This window comes from Magallana gigas, chromosome 1 (assembly GCF_963853765.1).
Source record: "Magallana gigas chromosome 1, xbMagGiga1.1, whole genome shotgun sequence".
NCBI classification, from domain to species: domain Eukaryota; kingdom Metazoa; phylum Mollusca; class Bivalvia; order Ostreida; family Ostreidae; genus Magallana; species Magallana gigas.
This window is the reverse complement of record NC_088853.1, coordinates 44,433,693-44,453,429: the sequence shown is the minus strand read 5'-3', so window position 1 is coordinate 44,453,429 and position 19,737 is coordinate 44,433,693. Positions and strand designations below refer to the sequence as shown.

Sequence of the window (19,737 nt, the reverse complement as noted above, 5' to 3'; positions counted from 1 at the left end):
AGGTGCGAAAGTCATGGAAACTTCTACCAGTTACATGTAGGTCGTGTGTAAGTGTATGTCAAAACTAAATGTGAAAGAAATAGGATTTTGACATGTATGGATATTTATATTTAAGCATTATAACACTGTAAAATTTATAATTATACTACACTCACACTCTTTCTCCTAGCTTTTTAACTTATTAAGAAAACACAATTATTTACACATGATAAACTTAAGGATGACGTTTACTCAGAATGAAAAAAAATTCCACTGATGATAATGAAAAACCAACTATTGTGTGTTATAGACCTTACATGGTAGTGTTATTCTTCACTTTCAAAAAAGTAGGTCAATGACCTACTTTTCGAGTTAATGGCCATTGAATATTTTTAGAAAAATTAAGAAAAATCTATAAAAATTTTACACTATGATTGAGATTTTCTTGATTGTGAAAATAATTCAAATTGCTTAACTATTTAACAAATGAAATACAGTTTATGAATGGTAGTGACATTAAATGGATACCAAGTATTAAGTTTTCATTCACAATTTTTATAAGATATTCTAGTCCGAATTTTCTCTATCAGTTTTCAAATTACTACCCATTTTTGATTCAATATTACAAAAAATTGAATGATGATAATGCTAAAACATTTATAGTATTAAACTAAGTATATTGACTTATCTGTGCTGGCATAAAATTTAAATGAGGTCAATGATCAAAATTTTGAGATACGGTGCCTTTTATCATTTTTAAGGATTTTTCAATATTTTTGTAGTGTGTGCCATACGATTATCTAAACGAAAAAGCAAGATAAAACCAACAGAAAATATGCAAAATTATGTTGACTAACAAATAAAATCTTCACTTTAAATATTATAGTACTACCAAAAGTATTTCAGTGGAAAACAAAATTTGAAAAATTTAGTCCGAATTTCCTCTGTTTTGCTAAAAGTAAAACTTCGTAAGAGCCAAATTCCATAATTTAGTAAACATATCGATTGATATGTCAATAATAATTCATTTCATAAATACTTTTTGTATTTTAAACAAATTTTACTCATGAAATTGAACTTTTTAACAATCCGGATTTGAGAACTCAAACCCTGAGTAAACAACGTCCTTAATTAAAGATTATTACTTTATTTACTGACTGCATTCATACAAATATAAACTCGCATAAGCCATTCACTCTCCTCTCATTCGTTCTTAAACATTCCATCATTCATTCAAAGTGGGAAAAGAAGTGGAAATAGATAAATAAATAATTAAACAAATTGTAAACCCAATTACACTGTAATACACTAAAAGAACTAACCTTCTAAGTGCAGGAAAATACTTCAAAGATGAATAAAATATAGAACAACTTCAGAATTCTAATATGTCAGTTAAAACTGCATGGCTAGCCTCTTAGCATGAAATTCAGGAGTCAGAATGAACAAATACAAGTACCCCTATAAACCAATCACATGACCAGATCTGAGTGACCACTCAAATAGATGCTATAAATAGAGTCTACATGTGTACTCCAAAGAGGAGTAACCAATGTAAATAAAAACAAACACAAAATATCAATTTAAATTAATTCAACTAAATAATTTATTTATTCACCACTGATAAATCATTTTCTGTTATGTAATTAAATAAATCGAAGTCTGCAATAGTAAAATTCCTGAAAAGTAACAAATTGATTAGAACATGTCAATAATAATGAAGAAATCAATATTCTGAAATTAAAATATTGAAAACCTATAAAATTTCACTCTTCTACATATTGACCCACTGAAGCTCACCAAACATAGCCACAATCTGGTCCTTTTTAACAAGACCAGGTTCGAAATTTGGGAAACACGACCCGTGGCTTTCTTGTACTTTATCTCTAAAATTTCCAATTCTTGATTGATACCCTATAACTGCCATGGCATCACAAGCTGTGATAATCTCTTTGTTGTTCTGGATTATTTTTTTAAATTTTGTTTCAGTTGCCACGGCCAAAGATTGCATGTATTTGTTTGTCTGTTCATATTGTTGTTTTTCTTTAGCAACCTCATTGCGCATTTTGCTGCTAATTTCACGCACGACATTGCAGATTTTATCTTCGTGATTTTGCATGGCATTAAGGATCTTATCAAATTCTGCAGAAGGCATACTTGGTATGTTTTGGTATTTTGAAACAATGACATTTTCTAGCTCTGTAATATCACCAATTATTTGTTGTTTTCTATTCTCGATTATTTCCCTGATATCAGTAAAGTCGTGCTTTTTGTGTTCAGTTGTAACACACACTACACACGTGGGTATACAGCAGTCCCTGCAGTACATTTCACATCGGTTTCTCTTGTGTGTGTCGCACTCAGGTAAAACAGGTCCTTCCTTTTTGTTGATGAACTCAACAATTTCATGTTTGTTTGTTTTGTCCGCTAGGTGCTTTAGTATACAGGGGGAGCAAAGGTCAAAATGACAAAGGTTACAATGGTGTTCTACAGGATTAGGACACAACTGACAGAGAACGACGTCCTGTCCTTGTGTGGAAGCCATGACTGTACTTAAATGCTGAAACAGTTATATATTATAAAACATAAGTTCAGGAAAATGTATGAAATGATGACAAAAAACAGTGTTTTACAAATCTATTCAAATTTTCTTTATAAGACGCGCAACTATTAATTGTTTTTATCCCCTCGCACCAAAATTTATTAATTATTTATTATTTATTTATTTTTATTATTATTTATTAAAATTTTGTTAATTACACCACTTAAAATAGAACTTTTATGTACAACTTGACAATAGTTCGATTTGATAATAGACATTTCCGCTTTGTGGTACCCTTGTTTCTAACGTTTTTTCTAACGTGTTATTACATAAGTTCTCTAAAACATGTACATAACATATGAATGTATTATTTCCACAAGTTAGATATGTTTCTTGTTGTACAGATTTTACAAGTGTTTTTCGGTAATCAACCCTCCATAAGTATTCATTGTTGCAACATTTTCTCTGTTGATTTAAAAGTTGCTTGTGTATTATTAGGTTATCTTTATATTACTTGTACTGGCATCTAGATTTGCAAGCTATGGATGAAAGATAAATTTGTAATTTGTTGCTGATTTTAATACCCAGTAAATATGTATGTTAGATAAACACAGTAGCACTACATAATGTTGAAAATTATAACCGTATATAAATGTAATTGCTAATGTTGTAAAAGTCAAGTATACTGTGTACTATGGTCCATTTTTTAAAATAAAGATAATGAGAAATAGTGTTGAATACCAGATATCATGCCCAGCAGAATCTCAGTCTAGATGTGAAACAGATTCGTAAAAGATTAAATAGTGCAGGTAGTATTAGATACAAATGTACGAACACGTGTTGCATGCTTTATTATTCCCAAAGCATTGTAAATAATAAAAACAGAAAAATAAAATTTGACCAAAATCGTGACTATGCCCCTTTAAGTTGTTTCATACGTCTATTTTTTAAGAGACATGCAAGTCTGATGTTGATAATTTACACTTACACGTAAGTTTGTTAGAAAAAGTGGCTTTGTTTTGTAATTCGTTGTTGATTTTTTGTGATATATTTCCAGTAATTATAGATTAAAGAGAATATAACAGCGTTGCAGTTGTTAGTTGTTGTGCAAATCTGTACTTGAAATTGTCTTATAAAGGCATATTTTTATTCATATATAATCAAAAGGGCTGCTGCTTTCCAAATATTAAACCAAGCCGAGTGTACTTTACACCCAGATAAGATCCGCCCATATAATGAATTTTAAAGTAATTGCAAAATAAAGGAAACACTTTTTCTTTTGAATATTTTGCACCATAATATTACATACTGAGATCACATTTTAGACTTTCTAAAATCAAAAGTAAACAAAACATTAATACTACTTAAAATAGATAAACCGTTAAGTACGGGAAAAACTACATGGTATTGAAAAAAGTTTAATTTTACTTTCTCTTTATCATTGTATCCGTAAACAATTGTTACAACCGACGAATCTAAATTGAAAGAAAGAATAACAAACATACTTACATTGACAAAACTCGATTTCCTAAAGTATTTTATATCTTTTAGTAGTTGTTCATTCGGTTTGTGTAGACTCAACTAATATGTCTGACCCACATTTAAATTTCTAGGTACATATCTTTAGCATAATCGACTGACTACTGTCCTGAATTGCAATCTTTGTTAGATATACGAGGGTTGTCCCAAAATAGCGTAGACAAGTGGCGTTATTCAGTTAATCGAAGACAAAGGATGATGAAATTTGTGCCACAAAGGGTTCAAGATATTTGCATTCAAATAATGTTTTAAAATCAAATATTGTTTGAGATTAAATTAGTGAAATGAAAGCATGTTAGATCAGAAATTCGACATGCGGCGCAATGTCAAAAACAAAAAGTTAAAATCAACATAATGAAATGAAAATTGCGAGAAAAAGTACTTTTTGGATGAAAAATTCAAATAAAACATACATTGATATTTGATAATAATTATATTAGTTACTCAGAAATTTTTTTGGCTATAGCAAAACTTTTAAATATTATATAGCACGTTTTGTGACAAGTTGAAAAGTTAACTCGTAATAAAATGACGATGTCAGCGTTTAATGCGGCGCAGCAGTAACTGATACAATTTTGTAAAACCATGAAATAAATCCTAAGCGGCTTTGGAAGTAAACGAAATTAACAAAATCGATTAGAAATGCGTTTTGTGAATAAGTAGTTAAACAACATTGAAAATATTTGAACAAGTATGATGACAATAAGTAAAAAAAAAAAGAAAACCCGAACGATATCAGTGGACGTCAAAATGCAGAACGACTCATTTCGGTAAGACGACGTTAGACAACAAGTAATACAGGACAAGTTTGGAGCCGACAGATCGTTTGTACTTCGAAAATATTTATAAAAAAAACTAGAAATATATGTTGAATGTGCACTCAGGGTACATGTTCAAAGATATTTTTACTAAGACATTTTCGAAATAAAACGTACATGTTATCGTAAAACGATGTGGAGGGTTTAGCAACAACGTAAAACTGGAAATTTTCGACGTTGCACATTGCGCCGCCTGACAAAACTTCTTGTTAATAATTATTTATTTTCTCGAGAAACAAATAAATTACAGATTTGAATTTTTCATAATTGTTTGCCAATGGGTCATTGAAGAAAACATAGAAGTCTAATGAAATTGCAGTGAACAAATTATAAATTATGTGTCCTGTCTACATTATTTTGGGACAACCCTCGTATACATTATCTCATAAGTAACAATTTAATAGTCTAAAGTCGAAATCGTTTATGTAAAATAGTGTATGTAGATATTTTTTTTAATTGCGTACTCTAGAACAAATAGTCTTCTCCTATGATATAAATGAAAAATGCAGAACCACAAAAATGGACAAATAAAAGGATCAAGCCAAAATTATTACTAATTAGTCACTCATACTCAAATCCTTATAAATTGCATGCATGCTTATTTTTCGTCGTTCCTATAAAACACCAAGCGCAGTGAAATAGTGTGCATGTATCCTCGCTTGAAACCGTTATATGCGCTCTTAACCAGGAATATGAAACATACCTCTTTGAACAGCCATATTAACATGTTATCTAGTTCACTTCTGCGACTAAAAATATAGTGCCAGAGACGTTATCGAAAAAGTCTTTTTTATTGACGATTAAATATGATTTAACGATTACTAGTATTTTTTATTAGTATATATCAAATTTGTTTTGGAAGTTTGAACGTTTCATTTAATCGTACAATGATAAATATACTCAATACGCGTGATGACCTTTATATTTGTGCTCATTATGCATGAATTAGCTAAGTGTGTTCAATGGAAATAGAACGTTGCAGATTGCCAATGCAAACCTAAATGGAAATATACACTGAATTTATTATATCATTGAGTTCTAAAGTTCAAAATATATGTACTGATTATTATGTGAACACCAAATCAATATCAAACCCTTCATCGGATATCTGTATCAATTATTATTATGTACATTGTTCATAAACATAGTCTTTTCTAAATAGCTTTTCCTTTATGACTTAAGATAACCGACTCTTTTATTTGATCATTAGAAATGCATTCCCAAAGCATTGTATATAATAAAAACAGAAAAATAAAATTTGACCAAAATCGTGACCATGCCCCTGTAAGTTTTGCAATTCGTTGTTGATTGTTTTTGATATATTCCCAGTAATTATAGATTTAAGAGAATATAACAGCGTTGCAGTTGTAAGTGTTGTGCAAATCTGTACTTGAAAGTGTCTTATAAAAGCATATGTTTATTCATATATAATCAAAAGGACTGCTGCTTTCCAAATATTATACCAAGCTGAGTGTACTTTACACCCAGATAAGATCCGCCCATATAATAAATTTTAAAGTATTTGCAAAATAAAGGAAACACTTTTTCTTTTAAAATTCTGCACCATAATATTACATATCGAGATCACATTTTAGACTTTCTTAAATCAAAAGTAAACAAAACAAAACAAAATAAGTACGGGGAAAACTACATGGTATTGAAAAAAGTTTAATTTTACTTTCTCTTGTATCATTGTATCCGTAAACAATTGTTACAACCGACGAATCTAAATTGAAAGAAAGAATAACAAACATACTTACATTAACAAAACTCGATTTCCTGAAGTATTTTATATCTTTTAGTAGTTGTTCATTCGGTTTGTGTAGAGTGAACAAATATGTCTGACGTGATACTGACGATGAACCACATTTAAATTTCAAGGTACATATGTAGGGTGTATTCGTTATCTTTATCATTATCGACTGACTACCGTCCTGAATTGCAATCTTTGTTAGATATAAACATTATCTCATAAGTAACAATTTAATAGTCAAAAGTCGAAATCGTTTATGTAAAATAGTGTATGTAGACATTTTTTTTTTAAATTGTGTACTCTATAACAAATAGTCTTCTCCTGTTGTTCTGGATTAAGAATGCATACTTGTCTCCATACTTTATTAGTAAAAAGCTACAAAAGACAAATGAATTGTTGTTACAATACACATACATTTACAAACATAATAACTATGACAATAATGCGACTCCATACATTTCCGTATACAAATGTATTATTGACTAGAACTGCTTTCCATAGATTTAAGTTTCATCAGCAACCACGTGTTTTGCAAAACCTTCCAAAATTACAACATTACATTTACTTATACATCGTAAATCTGCCAAGAACTTATACTGTATGATAAAATACAGACTTATATTGTATGCTTATACAATAAAACAATTGCATGCTATGCAAAATATGAATCTGCGCACTATGCAGAAAGTAGGTCATGTCGGCCGATAGACATTGGAGAGAAATACTCAACTATCATGAAAATGCAAGCTTATGCATACTAGAATTTCACTCAAAACTCTGGAAAGATACATATACAATGCGATAAACATTCACTTACACTATGGCACTGCACACTTCACACAAAACGACATAATGCTCTGTAGCAAAACAGCTCGGCTCCAGCCGACATGTGAAACTCAAAATGTTTACTCAGTAAGTCGTACATAGAATGTTTCTTAAACATCACACTCCCCGCCTAATATCCCAAGGATATTACAATTATACAAAATTATAAATCATATACACAAAAATCTAAACAGTATGTGAGCAAACTAAAGCACACTAATAAACTGAACAAGTTAGTCAATCAGTAGCACCAATTCCGTTATTGGTCGAATGTAGGTTGTGTCCTTGCCGTCTTTGATCACCCGAACTTCAACTGTTCTCACTTTCTGATCGTTGCCACTGTCGAAAGTCTTCAAAATCAAACCCATCGGCCACTGTCCACGGTGCAACTCCTTGTCACGTAATAGGACCACGTCACCTTCCTTCACGTCAGGACGTTCCTCACACCATTTCCTTCTTGCTTGGAGATTCTGTAAGTATCCATCCTTCCAACGCTTCCAAAAGGTATCGGAAAGGTGTTGTACATGTTTCCACTGAGCTTTGTAGGTTTCCTTTATGTCGCCACAAGTCTGTGGAGGAATGTCTGCGAAACCTTTCTGGGTAAGTAGCATTGACGGACTGATGACATAAGGACTGTCAGGATCACATGACAGTGAACAAATAGGACGGGAGTTCACGATTGCACACACTTCACACATGAATGTGCACAAGACTTCATGGGACAACTGTTTCGCATTTGGGTTCAACAACATGGCGTCTAGTATCTTGCGAGAGATCCCAATCATCCTCTCCCATGATCCTCCTCTGTGTGATGCATGGGGTGGATTAAAGGTCCATGTTATCCTGTTGTTGCGAAGGTAATCTCTAATAGGTCATTTCTCTGTATAAACGGCATCCGCTTGAATCGCGTCCAGGGCGCCTAAGAAGTTGGTCCCTCGGTCCGAACGCATCTCCTTCACTGGGCCACGTAGAGACACAAAACGTCGCAGTGCATTTATGAATGATGAAGAGCTCATCTCTTCTATGACTTCTATGTGAATGGCCCTTGAAGTCAAACATGTAAAAAGTACCGCCCATCTTTTGTTGTGAGATAATCCTCCTCTGGTCTTGCGCGCGGCTACAGTCCACGGGCCAAACACGTCGACACCTACTGCTGAGAAAGGAGGACCAGGCGTCAGTCTGTCTGCAGGTAAGTCACTCATGCGCTGGTGTTCCAGTTTTCCTCGGAGTTTCCTGCAGGTAACGCACTTGTGTATAACTGAGTTCACAAGTGTCTTACAGCCAGTGATCCAGAACCCACCGGACCTCACTGCACCTTCTGAGATAAGTCTTCCTTGGTGATAAACTTTGCTGTGGAAATGGGACACAAGAATTCTTGCAACATGAGATTTTCCAGGGATGATTATTGGGTTCTTCTCATCAACAGGAAGGTTAGATTGGTTGAGACGTCCGCCAACACGTACCGTGCCCCGTTTGTCCATAAATGGGTTCAAAGTCACAATGCAGCTTGAAGGGGGTACAGGTTTACCGTCTTTCAAAGATCTGATCTCTTCCTTATAAAAGAAAGCTTGTACTTCCTGCAGGATGAAATGCTCAGCTTCTTGCATGACCTCAACATCGAATGCTGCTGAATCTGCAGCTCCTCTTTTCAATCGGCAAATCTTCTTCAGATTATATACAGCACGCACCAAACTTTTCCAAGTTGAAAAGTTTTCAAATCTTGCCACAAATGGTGTGTTTATTTCCGTTTTCTTTACTCTTACTTCTGGACGTACATTATTGTCTTCTTCAGGAAAGACCAAAGGAAAGGTAAGAACTTCTTCTTTACTATGAGGAGATCTGAGTAAAAGTGGTCCTCTAAGCCAGTCACTCTCTGCTAGCTCTTCTACCGATGTCAAACATCTAGTCCCTATGTCTGCTGGATTCTGCGCAGTTGGTACAAATTTCCACTGTAAAGGCTTAGAGCGTCTGTGGATGACAGCCACTCGGTTCGAGACATAGTTATAAAATCTGCGAGTTTGGTTGTTCAGGTAACCTAGTACTACCTTACTATCTGTGTAGTACGTCGCTGCATCTGGGTCGATATCCAAGTGTTTGAACACTGTCTGAGCCAACTCTGTGCCCAAGACTGCTGCACAAAGTTCAAGACGCGGGATAGTTGTAGTCTGAAGTGGGGCTATCTTAGATTTCCCAATGACGAATCCAACGTGAACATCACCAGAGTTGCTGATTGTACGCAGGTACACCACTGCTGAGATCGCTTTCTCAGAAGCGTCCGAGAATATATGTATTTCCCTCATGTGAGTACGGCTTAAGGAAAGCTGCGTAAACATTCTTGGAATGTGCAAGTCTTCTAGAGAGCTGAGGGAGTCCTTCCATCTTGTCCACTCTTCCTCTCGGTCACTAGGTAAAGGATCATCCCAACTACTGTTGCACTCACCCACTTCTCTATACAGAATTCTGCCATGTATCACTATGGGTGCAATAAAACCCAAAGGGTCGAACAAGCTGTTGACAACAGAAAGAAGTCCTCTCTTTGTGAAGGGTTTCTCTAGAATGCGTGTGCTGTATGTGAAGCTGTCCGAGTTAATGTCCCATGACAGGCCTAGACTGTGCTGGACAGGCAAATCATCAGATCCAATGTCCAGTGACATTAAGTTCTTTTCCAAGTCCTCAGATGGAAAAGCTTCCATGACTTCCACATCGTTTGACACAATCTTATGGAGTCTGATTCTTGCATTGTTCAACGCAACCTGAGTCTTCTTTAGCAATCTAATGGCTTCTGCACTAGAGGGCAAGGAGATAAGACCATCATCCACATAAAAGTTCTTCATCACGTAATTCCTTACATCACTATCTTCGTTCTCTACTGTTTTCCGTAGACCATAAGTGGCCACTGCCGGTGAAGGTGTGTTCCCAAACACGTGAACCTTCATTCGGTACTCAATAAGTTCTTCATCCGAGTCGTTATTCTTGTACCAGAAGAACCTCAAAAAGTCTCTGTCCTCTTCACTAACAAGGAATGAGTAAAACATCTGCTGGATGTCCGCCATGATGGCTACTTTGTCCATACGGAAACGTAACAGTATACCAAGCAAGTCATTCGTTAGATTAGGTCCTGACAGTAAGACACTATTGAGAGAGAGACCTTCATAACTCACTGATGAGTCGAAAACTCCACGTATTTTGTCTGGTTTTCGTGGATGATACACTCCAAAAAGAGGTAAAAACCAGCATTCTTTTCCTGGAGGAACAGGTGGTGCAATCTCTAAAGCGTCACTTTCCGTGATTGATTTCATAAACGTGATCATGTGCTCCCTCTTTATAGGGTTCCGCTTCAAATCCCTGTCTAGCATCAGCGCACGCTTTAACGCTTGACTTCTGTTGTTCCCTAACTGCGGTCTACGAAACTTAAAAGGGAGTGGAGCTTTCCATCTCCCGTCTTCATCTTTCACAAACTCATTGTCCATAATCCTGAGGAATTGGCGATCTTCGACAGAGATCCCAACTTCGTCATCATCCCTGTTCCGCTCGAAAATGTGGAACCCAACATCGTCTCGACAGGATGCGATGTCCTCCTTTAGATGGAAACTGTTAGGACAGGGTTGAAAAATCGACTGACGTTCACAGGTAACTATGTTAGTCTTGAGCACATTGATAGTCGATGGTTTATGCGACTTGTTGATACATACATCTCCAATGACGACCCAACCTAGTTTCAGCTGCAACGCAAAGGGTGAGTTCTTAGGTCCAAGTCTCTGAGACAGCACATAATGGGCCTCCAGTAGGTCACGTCCTATGAGTAGTAGAATTTCCACTTGTGGATTCATAGGAGCTAAAGGTAGGTCTTGAAGATGTGGGTGATGTTTCACTACATCAAGGGTCGGTATTTCATGTTTCTCATTGGGAATTTCATTACATTCTGTAATGGTAGGCAGTTCCATCACAACAGAACCATCAGTCGTTGCTACCATCAGACCTGATATTCTACGACCACTCGTCTGTATGCGGCCCGCACATGAGGTAAGTGTAAAGAAATGTGTCTGTGAGTGAGGCACATTCATAAAGTCAAACAGTTCTGATCTTGCGAGTGTTGTGTTGCTCTGGTCATCAATCAGAGCATAGATGCGTAAACGTTGTGAAGGGGTTCCTTTCGGATATACGTCCACAAGTACAGCCTTTGCACACGAACGTCCAGTAAACTGTTCACCACACACCGCCGTGCACTTAGAGAGGATGTTTGCTCCCTCCCCGCCATTCTGTCTCTGGCTTTCAGGTGGATGAAGAGCTGTAGGGTGCTGTGAACTTTCACATTCCTCGCATCTTATATCTGCGCGGCAGGTCTTGAACGTATGCGTGTCTGATCCGCAACATCTGTAACACAAGTTATGTTCTCTGAGGAATAATTTCCGGTCACGAACGGATTTCTTCCTGAAAGCCCTGCACTCATTCAAGGTATGCTCAGCATCGTGGATAGGGCATCTCTTCCCTGTGGTCTTAAAGTCTCTTCCTGAGTCTTTAAAATCAGTCTTCTTGACATTCACTGATTTTGCAGGTTTGAAGTTCTGCTGGTTGTATCTTGGTGTCTCTTTGACAAAAGCCTGAGTCACTTGTAAGCCAGGGTCATTCATCATGGTTGACATTTCCTTCACAAATTCACAGAATATAGTAAATGGAGGGTAAGTAACTCCATGAGTCTGTTTGTACTTCGAGGCTTTAGAAGTCCACTTATTCTGCAAACCAGATGTTAACTTCTGAACAATGGGAAGCACTCCTACTGATGAGTCAAAATAACTGAATTGTTGATTGTATTTTGGATTTTCCTTTAACGCCAGTGTTTCGCTCAAAATATCTGAAAGTTCATACAACCGTCTTGGTTCGTTCGCACTAAGTCGGTGGAAATTCGCAAGCTTGGTCTTAATTGCTGTTTCGATCAGTTCAGGTGAGCCGTATCTTTCCTCCAGTCTAGTCCATAAGGTCTCACAGCCTTGTGTAGGATTTCCTATTGATGCTGCTCGGATGCTTTTAGCGTGTTCCTTGGAGCTAGGGCCCAACCATCTGATGAGGAGATCGAGTTCTTCTGAGGGCGAAACTGATGCCTCCTGAATAACTGACTTAAAACTGGTCTTCCAGGGTACAAAGTTCTCAGGTTTATCGTCAAAATTGACCAGCTTATTGATCATGAGTTCTTTCTTAAGTAGAAAGCTTGAAATATCAAACACAGTGTTCTTGGATGATTCCAATCCCTTGGGAACAGGTGTAGATATTCTCGTAACTGGGTTGACTGACTCGCTGTTAAGTTTCTCTGTTGCTTTGTGGGATTCCTCGTTCAACATTTCTGTCAGAGGTTCCTTTAAGGTTGTCTCTACTGGCTGTAGACTAATCCCTTCGACAAAGTTTCTTGCCCGTTCAATCAGATCCTCGACTTCTACGACAGGTTCGGCCACTGATTCGGAGGAAACAGATATGTAGTCTGGTTCCATGCTCTCAAGAGCACGTAGCTTTGCTTCTGCCACAGCAGCATCTCTTTCGGCGTCAAGAACTTCCAGGTCCACTTGAATAGATGCCTGCTCTTTACGTAGTTTGGCTTCCTTCCGTGCGTACTGCAGTTTAGCCTTGGTCTCCTCCGCTTCAAGACGCTGCTGCGCCAAGGAGATGGAAGAGGCAGCAGATCGATGAGACCCAGCGCTTCTCCTTGATCGAATAGACTTTCTGTCTTCATGTTCCGCAGGCTTTGGGGAATCCCGAGGCTCCGCCTTTACCTGTATAGGCTTCGGAGTCTTCACTTGGACAGGATTGGGGCTCCTCATTGTCACAGGCTTGGGACTCATCACAAAGGACGACATTTCTGAGTCTAGCCCGCGCACAAACTCACTAACTTTGTCCATGAGTAAGTCTGTCACTACTTTCTGTGATGCTTTCTCTCTCTCACTCTCCTTTGTATTAGAGCGTTCCAGAAAGGCCAACAATTCTTCCTGAACTCCGCAGTACTCTTTAGCGAGGTTGATCAGTCTATCTCGTTGCAGATGGTAAGATTCCTTAGAGTCTGTAGCCATTTCTTTCATCTCTGCTTCTAACTTCCTACGCACAGTTCTCAGTTTTGTCCAAAATTTTGAAACAGACTGTTCGAAGAGAGCTCTTCCTGTCTCTGTCAAAACGATCTTCCTTCTGGGACGACCACTTGTGTCCTCTTCTGTTGGATTCATGGTTGCCATGTGTGCTTGTAGAGCCAGTCTTTTTACTGTTCTGGATTAAGAATGCATACTTGTCTCCATACTTTATTAGTAAAAAGCTACAAAAGACAAATGAATTGTTGTTACAATACACATACATTTACAAACATAATAACTATGACAATAATGCGACTCCATACATTTCCGTATACAAATGTATTATTGACTAGAACTGCTTTCCATAGATTTAAGTTTCATCAGCAACCACGTGTTTTGCAAAACCTTCCAAAATTACAACATTACATTTACTTATACATCGTAAATCTGCCAAGAACTTATACTGTATGATAAAATACAGACTTATATTGTATGCTTATACAATAAAACAATTGCATGCTATGCAAAATATGAATCTGCGCACTATGCAGAAAGTAGGTCATGTCGGCCGATAGACATTGGAGAGAAATACTCAACTATCATGAAAATGCAAGCTTATGCATACTAGAATTTCACTCAAAACTCTGGAAAGATACATATACAATGCGATAAACATTCACTTACACTATGGCACTGCACACTTCACACAAAACGACATAATGCTCTGTAGCAAAACAGCTCGGCTCCAGCCGACATGTGAAACTCAAAATGTTTACTCAGTAAGTCGTACATAGAATGTTTCTTAAACATCACACCTGTGATATAAATGAAAAATACAGAACCACAAAACGGACAAATGAAAGGATCAAGCCGAAATTATTACTAATTAGTCACTCATACTCAAATCCTTATAAATTGCATGCATGCATATTTTTCGTCGTTCCTATAACACACCAAGCGGTGAAATAGTGCGCATATATCCTCGCTTGAAACCGTTATATGCGCTCTTAACCAGGAATATGAAACATACTTCTTTGAACAGCCATATTAACATGTTATCTAGTTGACTTCTGCGACTAAAAATATAGTGCAAGAAACGTTATCGAAAAAGTCGTTTTTATTGACGATTAAATATGATTTAACGATTATTTTTCATTAGTATATATCAAATTTGTTTTGTAAGTTTGAACATTTCATTTAATCGTACAATGATAAATATACTCCATACGCGTGATGACCATTATATTTGTACTCATGGTGCATGAATTATCTAAGTGTGTTCATTGGAAATAGAACGTTGCAGATTGCCAATGCAAACATAAATGGAAATATACACTGAATGTAAGTATTATATAATTGAGTTCTTAAGTTCAAAGTATATGTACTGATCATAATGTGAACATCAAATCAATATCAAACGCTTCATCGGATATGTGTATCAATTATTATTATGTACATTGTTGATAAACATTGTCTTTTCTAAGTAGCTTTTCCTTTATGACTTAAGATAACCGACTCTTTTATTAAAGCCATTAACAAGGTCGAATCACAATATAACCAGTATAATAATATCACAATATAACTAGCGCATCATGGAAAATATGCCAGCAGAGCAGTTGCTATTCATAACGCCATGTTCACTAAATAATCGTTGTTTATTACTTATATTTGCATTTTACCACTCGCAAATACCCTGCATTAGCCGAACGTTAACGTTAGATCTTGACATTTAGCTATTGCATAAAAAATAAACGTTCAGACTGTAATGTATTTTTTTTAATTCACATAGATTTGTTAACAAAATCAATGATATATCATAACAGTAATTCCTTAAAATTTTGATATGACATGTTTTAAAAACATCAATTTTAGGGAGTTGGAGAAAAACACATGATGTATTGTATAGTGGTTTAAATCTATAACGTCATGGAAAAGTATATGACGTCACTCCTTTATGACGTCATAGTACGCCAACAGTAAGGTACATAAATCATGTTATAGTTAGGAAGAGTTATCTTTCCTTATACATTGAATTTTGTACATGAAAATATAAAATTAATTCACTTTCGTTTTATTAAGGCACATTTTTATTATACAATAATAAATAACATTCGTAAATGATTAAAATTAAATATGAATAAAACTAAAATACCTTGTATTTTATTTTAAACTTTAGATAATTAATATTAAACACCACATATTTTTTTTATTAGAAAAATTCACTATATATATGATTAAATAGACAATAATAGATATATGAGAATTCGCTATCTGAAAGTCTTTAGGGGCAATTGCACATACAGATAGAGCAATTGCGATTATAGAAATATAAATGCAGATCCTCCATATGGACTATCAGCGGGAAAAAACAATGGACATGCAAATATATGATTATAAGTAAACTTTGCTACTTTCAGTACCACATGAACCACTAAATAAAGCGTTAAATTGTATACGTTTGAGTTAAATTGTACTATTTACTCGAAATATTTGATAAAATGAATTCCCCCAGCAGATAGTTCTCCTACTACCAGATTTTGGTCAGTATTTACACTTATGCCCCCAGTGCATGGGCACTCAATAAAACGGATAAAGTTACCGTCACAGTCTATGATATGGACAAAATTGTTCCATTTATCGGCAATAAGAATGTGGTGATTTTTATCATTGACAATCGCATTAGGATGGACCATTTTGTACTTCGATTGTGCCAAGATATTGTGGCCTCTGTACTTAAATCGCAGATCTCCAGATCCATCCATCCTAACGAACGCCTTCCCGGCATAGTCAGCCATACAAATATCTCTATTGCCATTCTAAGTTAGTTGAGCAAAGATTTATCATCAACAGAAAGCAAAGATTTACCCTGATTACTATTCTCAATTATCTGAGTAATTGTTATTCCTGAGTATCTTACAACTTTACTTCGTTTTCTATCCATTGAACGCATGCTAACCAGCGAACTCTTGGGAGCCGGCTATGGAAATTAAAAAAAGCTAAGACTCTGTCACATACAATTGTGTATATTACAGGATCACTCCAAACGACTATTAACACAAGCTTTTGGTGTACGTCAAATACATGTCCAATGACATTACCCGGAGTTTTGAAAGTTTTTAAAATGATTCTCGATTTGTTTTTTGAGTTATTTCACCATCATCCCCACATATCGATATCTTCTCTTTTCTCCCACACACTATTTTTCAAAGCTTTGACCCTGGTTTACTTCCGCAAGGACTTTGAATGATGTTCAATTCGACCAGGGTTTCTAAAAAATTTTCGGCATTTAGAGTCCATCAAATATATGCAAAAATTGCTATTTTGTAATCCATCAGGTAAACAAATTGGCAAAGCAAATGATTTCTTTTTAATCCATCCCTAAATTTATCATTTCAAGACTCATATAGTTTTTAAAAAATTTGACATCAGATGATTTTAGAATTTTTTTGCTAGCGTTGATAATTTTATGTCGTTCCTTTTTGGTCAGTTTTTGTGACCACAAAATTGACTTTTCCGAACATTTTGCTACTTTTTTTTTTTTAGAAATCCATAGCACATAACAGAAAAATATGATTCATTTTTGAGATGGGGCCGATTTTGGCCTTTAGAGCCCTTAGCTCTCTCAGCTGACTACTAGAAATGCATAACAGATACTTTGTAATCATTAAACACGTGGAAATGAATTTGACTTATTCCCCTTTAATTCTGTAAAGTCTGTAGATGTGTGGTTCAAAGTGAATGAAATAGCATTTTTTCTGTTCATGTACGCATAATTTCGATTCAAAACAAAAACTATAACGTCATGGTTATTGCTTTGGTAGTTTTTACATAAATTGTGGTCAGTTTTGGCATAAACAAGTCAGTTTAAAGGAAGTGAACATGAAAAAATTATCAAGGGCTCAAATTTGTCAGTTTGATGTATATAATGATTTTGTAAAGCCAATTAGACATAGCTTTCCTCAGTAAGAAGATATTCCATTAAAAGTAACTAATTCTTGCAATTTATGGGAGCCGCCATATTGATAAAATCATTACCTCCCTGCTGGGTTATCTCTAAGCATCTAAGAGAGGGCAGCACTGATGCCGACGTCAGTGAGACACATTGCATTTTGACACATTGGTTAATCAACACTCAGTTACGCAGTTAAAATGCCATCGTCAGAAAGTGAATTAAACAATGAAATTGAAGTTGAGGGCTATCAATTTGAACCACAGTTTACAGAGGAAGAAATTGAAGCCCAGAATGATGCCCTTCCACCTGCAGTTAATGTGAATGAGAGAGGAGCATCATTGGATTGGTGTACTTGTGAAAATTGTACAATTCTACCTACATTTAAGGAATGTCTTTGTTGCTATGAATTTGAACATTATGTGGCGGACTACATTAATGAGCACATAAAGTGCATATCCCAGCACCCAGATTTTGATACAGTGTGTCTTAGTCCTGTCATCCTCGAGACAGCTTATATTATCTATCTAAGATATACCGGTAAAAGCCAGAGAGGAAGAGCCCCAGAGCACTTAAATAACAAGTAAGACTCCCAAAGAATGATTTCAAATACAATCAATATTTATTTGAAATATTTAAACAACATCTCATTTGTGTATTATCACTTCCACATACATCTGATACAATCTAATTCTGTTACAGACAATCAAGATTTATGGCCTACAGACAGTTTATAAATTGGGTTAGGCGAGGTCAGCCTCTTGGGAAAAAGTTCAGAGTTGTTATTCCATCATGTGTAGTGACAAAAATAAGGAATTCATTTCCCGATGAGCATGGAAATTATGAAGGATTTCATGAAGCCTCAGACACTGATTCAGATTCTGAATAAGTACATATATTTATCAGTGTAAAAAGACTGTAAATATAAGAATACAGATATTTACCTAATGTATACCTATATACTTGCATGCATGTATTCATTGTAAAAATGACATGACAGTATCAAATACATGTACAATTTGATAAAAAAAAAAACCCACCCAGTTACCTTGATATCTATATATCAAACACTTGAATAAAGTGGATGAAATTTAATTAATTTTAAATCTTGAAATATGGGCTTCAACAAGCTCAGAAGTTGGGGGAGCTGGAATTTTAGCTATAATCTGTGGTAGTGTTTTCTTTTTTGTCTGATGCATTGTTGTTAAGTTTGATTTTAATTCTTTTTGCTCCAGAACCATATCCATCAAGTCTAATCTAAATCCAGAATCTTTTTCTTCATAGAGTCTCTTGGCAGTCCATTTTCCAGTAACTTTTGAGAAAGCTCTGTAAAATTTTGGTTGACCCTCATCATCAGTTTTTTGATTTCTCCAAATATTGAAGTTATGGTCAATAGCTGACAATTGTGTACGGGCTACCATTTGCTCATATTTGAATTCTTGACGCTTTGGAATGTACTTCAGCATCATTGAATGATATACCTCAAGTTCACCAGTATGACAAAACATATTCAACTGGCGAATATCTTTTAGAAGTCTTTTGTGAAAAATAACAGTCAATAGGGCTTTGTGGGCCTTGCTACCTTTCTGCAGCCATTTTTTCTTTCTCGTTTCCTCTGTTGAGAGTTGTGGGTGACCACATTTTGTATAATTGTTACCAGGAAATTCGTGCACATTACAAATATGATGTTCTAAAGACCTCCACATTTCAACAAGCAAATCAGGATCACCTCTACAACGACATGCACAATACCAAATATGATTGTTTACACTCCTTATCCAAGGAGCTAAATCTTCACATCCTTTCTTTTTTGATGCTACCAGAAGCTTTTTACATATACTTTTTGCTAAATGCCAAACATCAAACTGATGCCTAATACCAGGGTGTTCTTTTGTAAGAAAACTCCGTATTTGTACATGTCTGTCAGTTGCTAAAGCTTTTATAGATATATTGGATTGTTTTAATTTTGACAAGCATCTTTTAAATCCTTCTAACTCCATTGTAGAAGATGACCCCGTTTCACTTACTTGAACAACATTAAAATCTAAAATTGCAGAAGTCATGGCCTCCATGACTGTATATGTACAGTATTTAGCGTTGAAACCTGGAGAATCACATCTACCATCTCCACAAATTACTAAGGGTTTTCTTTTCATTTTTTTAAGAATATCATTTTGTTGTTCTCTGTAGTACATATCTATGACAGGTAACACTTATGTTCTGCTGTTATTGATAAAAGTTGTTCTAGATATTATTTGTAAATTCATGCACTTAGCAAAGTTTGA

General features: G+C 35.6%; 2 protein-coding genes across 3 annotated transcripts; both read right to left on the bottom strand.

Annotated features, from left to right (window-relative positions):
• Window positions 1-6,951: 6,951 nt before the first annotated feature.
• On the bottom strand, window positions 6,952-14,313 carry LOC117685093 (uncharacterized). 2 transcript variants are annotated; one of them, XR_010708234.1, is made up of 3 exons: window positions 14,188-14,313; window positions 7,446-13,745; window positions 6,952-7,003 (listed from the first exon to the last, which is right to left on the bottom strand). XR_010708234.1 is itself a non-coding variant. In XM_066067962.1 (2 exons), exon 2 carries the CDS (start codon window positions 13,666-13,668, stop codon window positions 8,326-8,328), a length of 5,343 nt encoding a protein of 1,780 aa, XP_065924034.1. In that variant the 5' UTR covers window positions 13,669-13,745; window positions 14,188-14,313; the 3' UTR covers window positions 7,215-8,325. The 2 variants fall into 2 exon arrangements, 1 of the variants encoding a protein (XP_065924034.1); XM_066067962.1 differs by lacking the exon at window positions 6,952-7,003 and having other exon boundaries at window positions 7,215-13,745.
• LOC136275976 (uncharacterized) lies at window positions 7,687-8,238 on the bottom strand. Its single transcript, XM_066086441.1, has one exon. It carries the CDS (start codon window positions 8,236-8,238, stop codon window positions 7,687-7,689), a length of 552 nt encoding a protein of 183 aa, XP_065942513.1.
• Window positions 14,314-19,737: the final 5,424 nt, after the last annotated feature.

Bases quoted from the DNA above. Each gene is read 5' to 3' on its own strand.
- LOC136275976 (XM_066086441.1), bottom strand. From the start codon at position 8,238: ATGATTGGGATCTCTCGCAAGATACTAGACGCCATGTTGTTGAACCCA.
- LOC117685093 (XM_066067962.1), bottom strand. From the start codon at position 13,668: ATGGCAACCATGAATCCAACAGAAGAGGACACAAGTGGTCGTCCCAGA.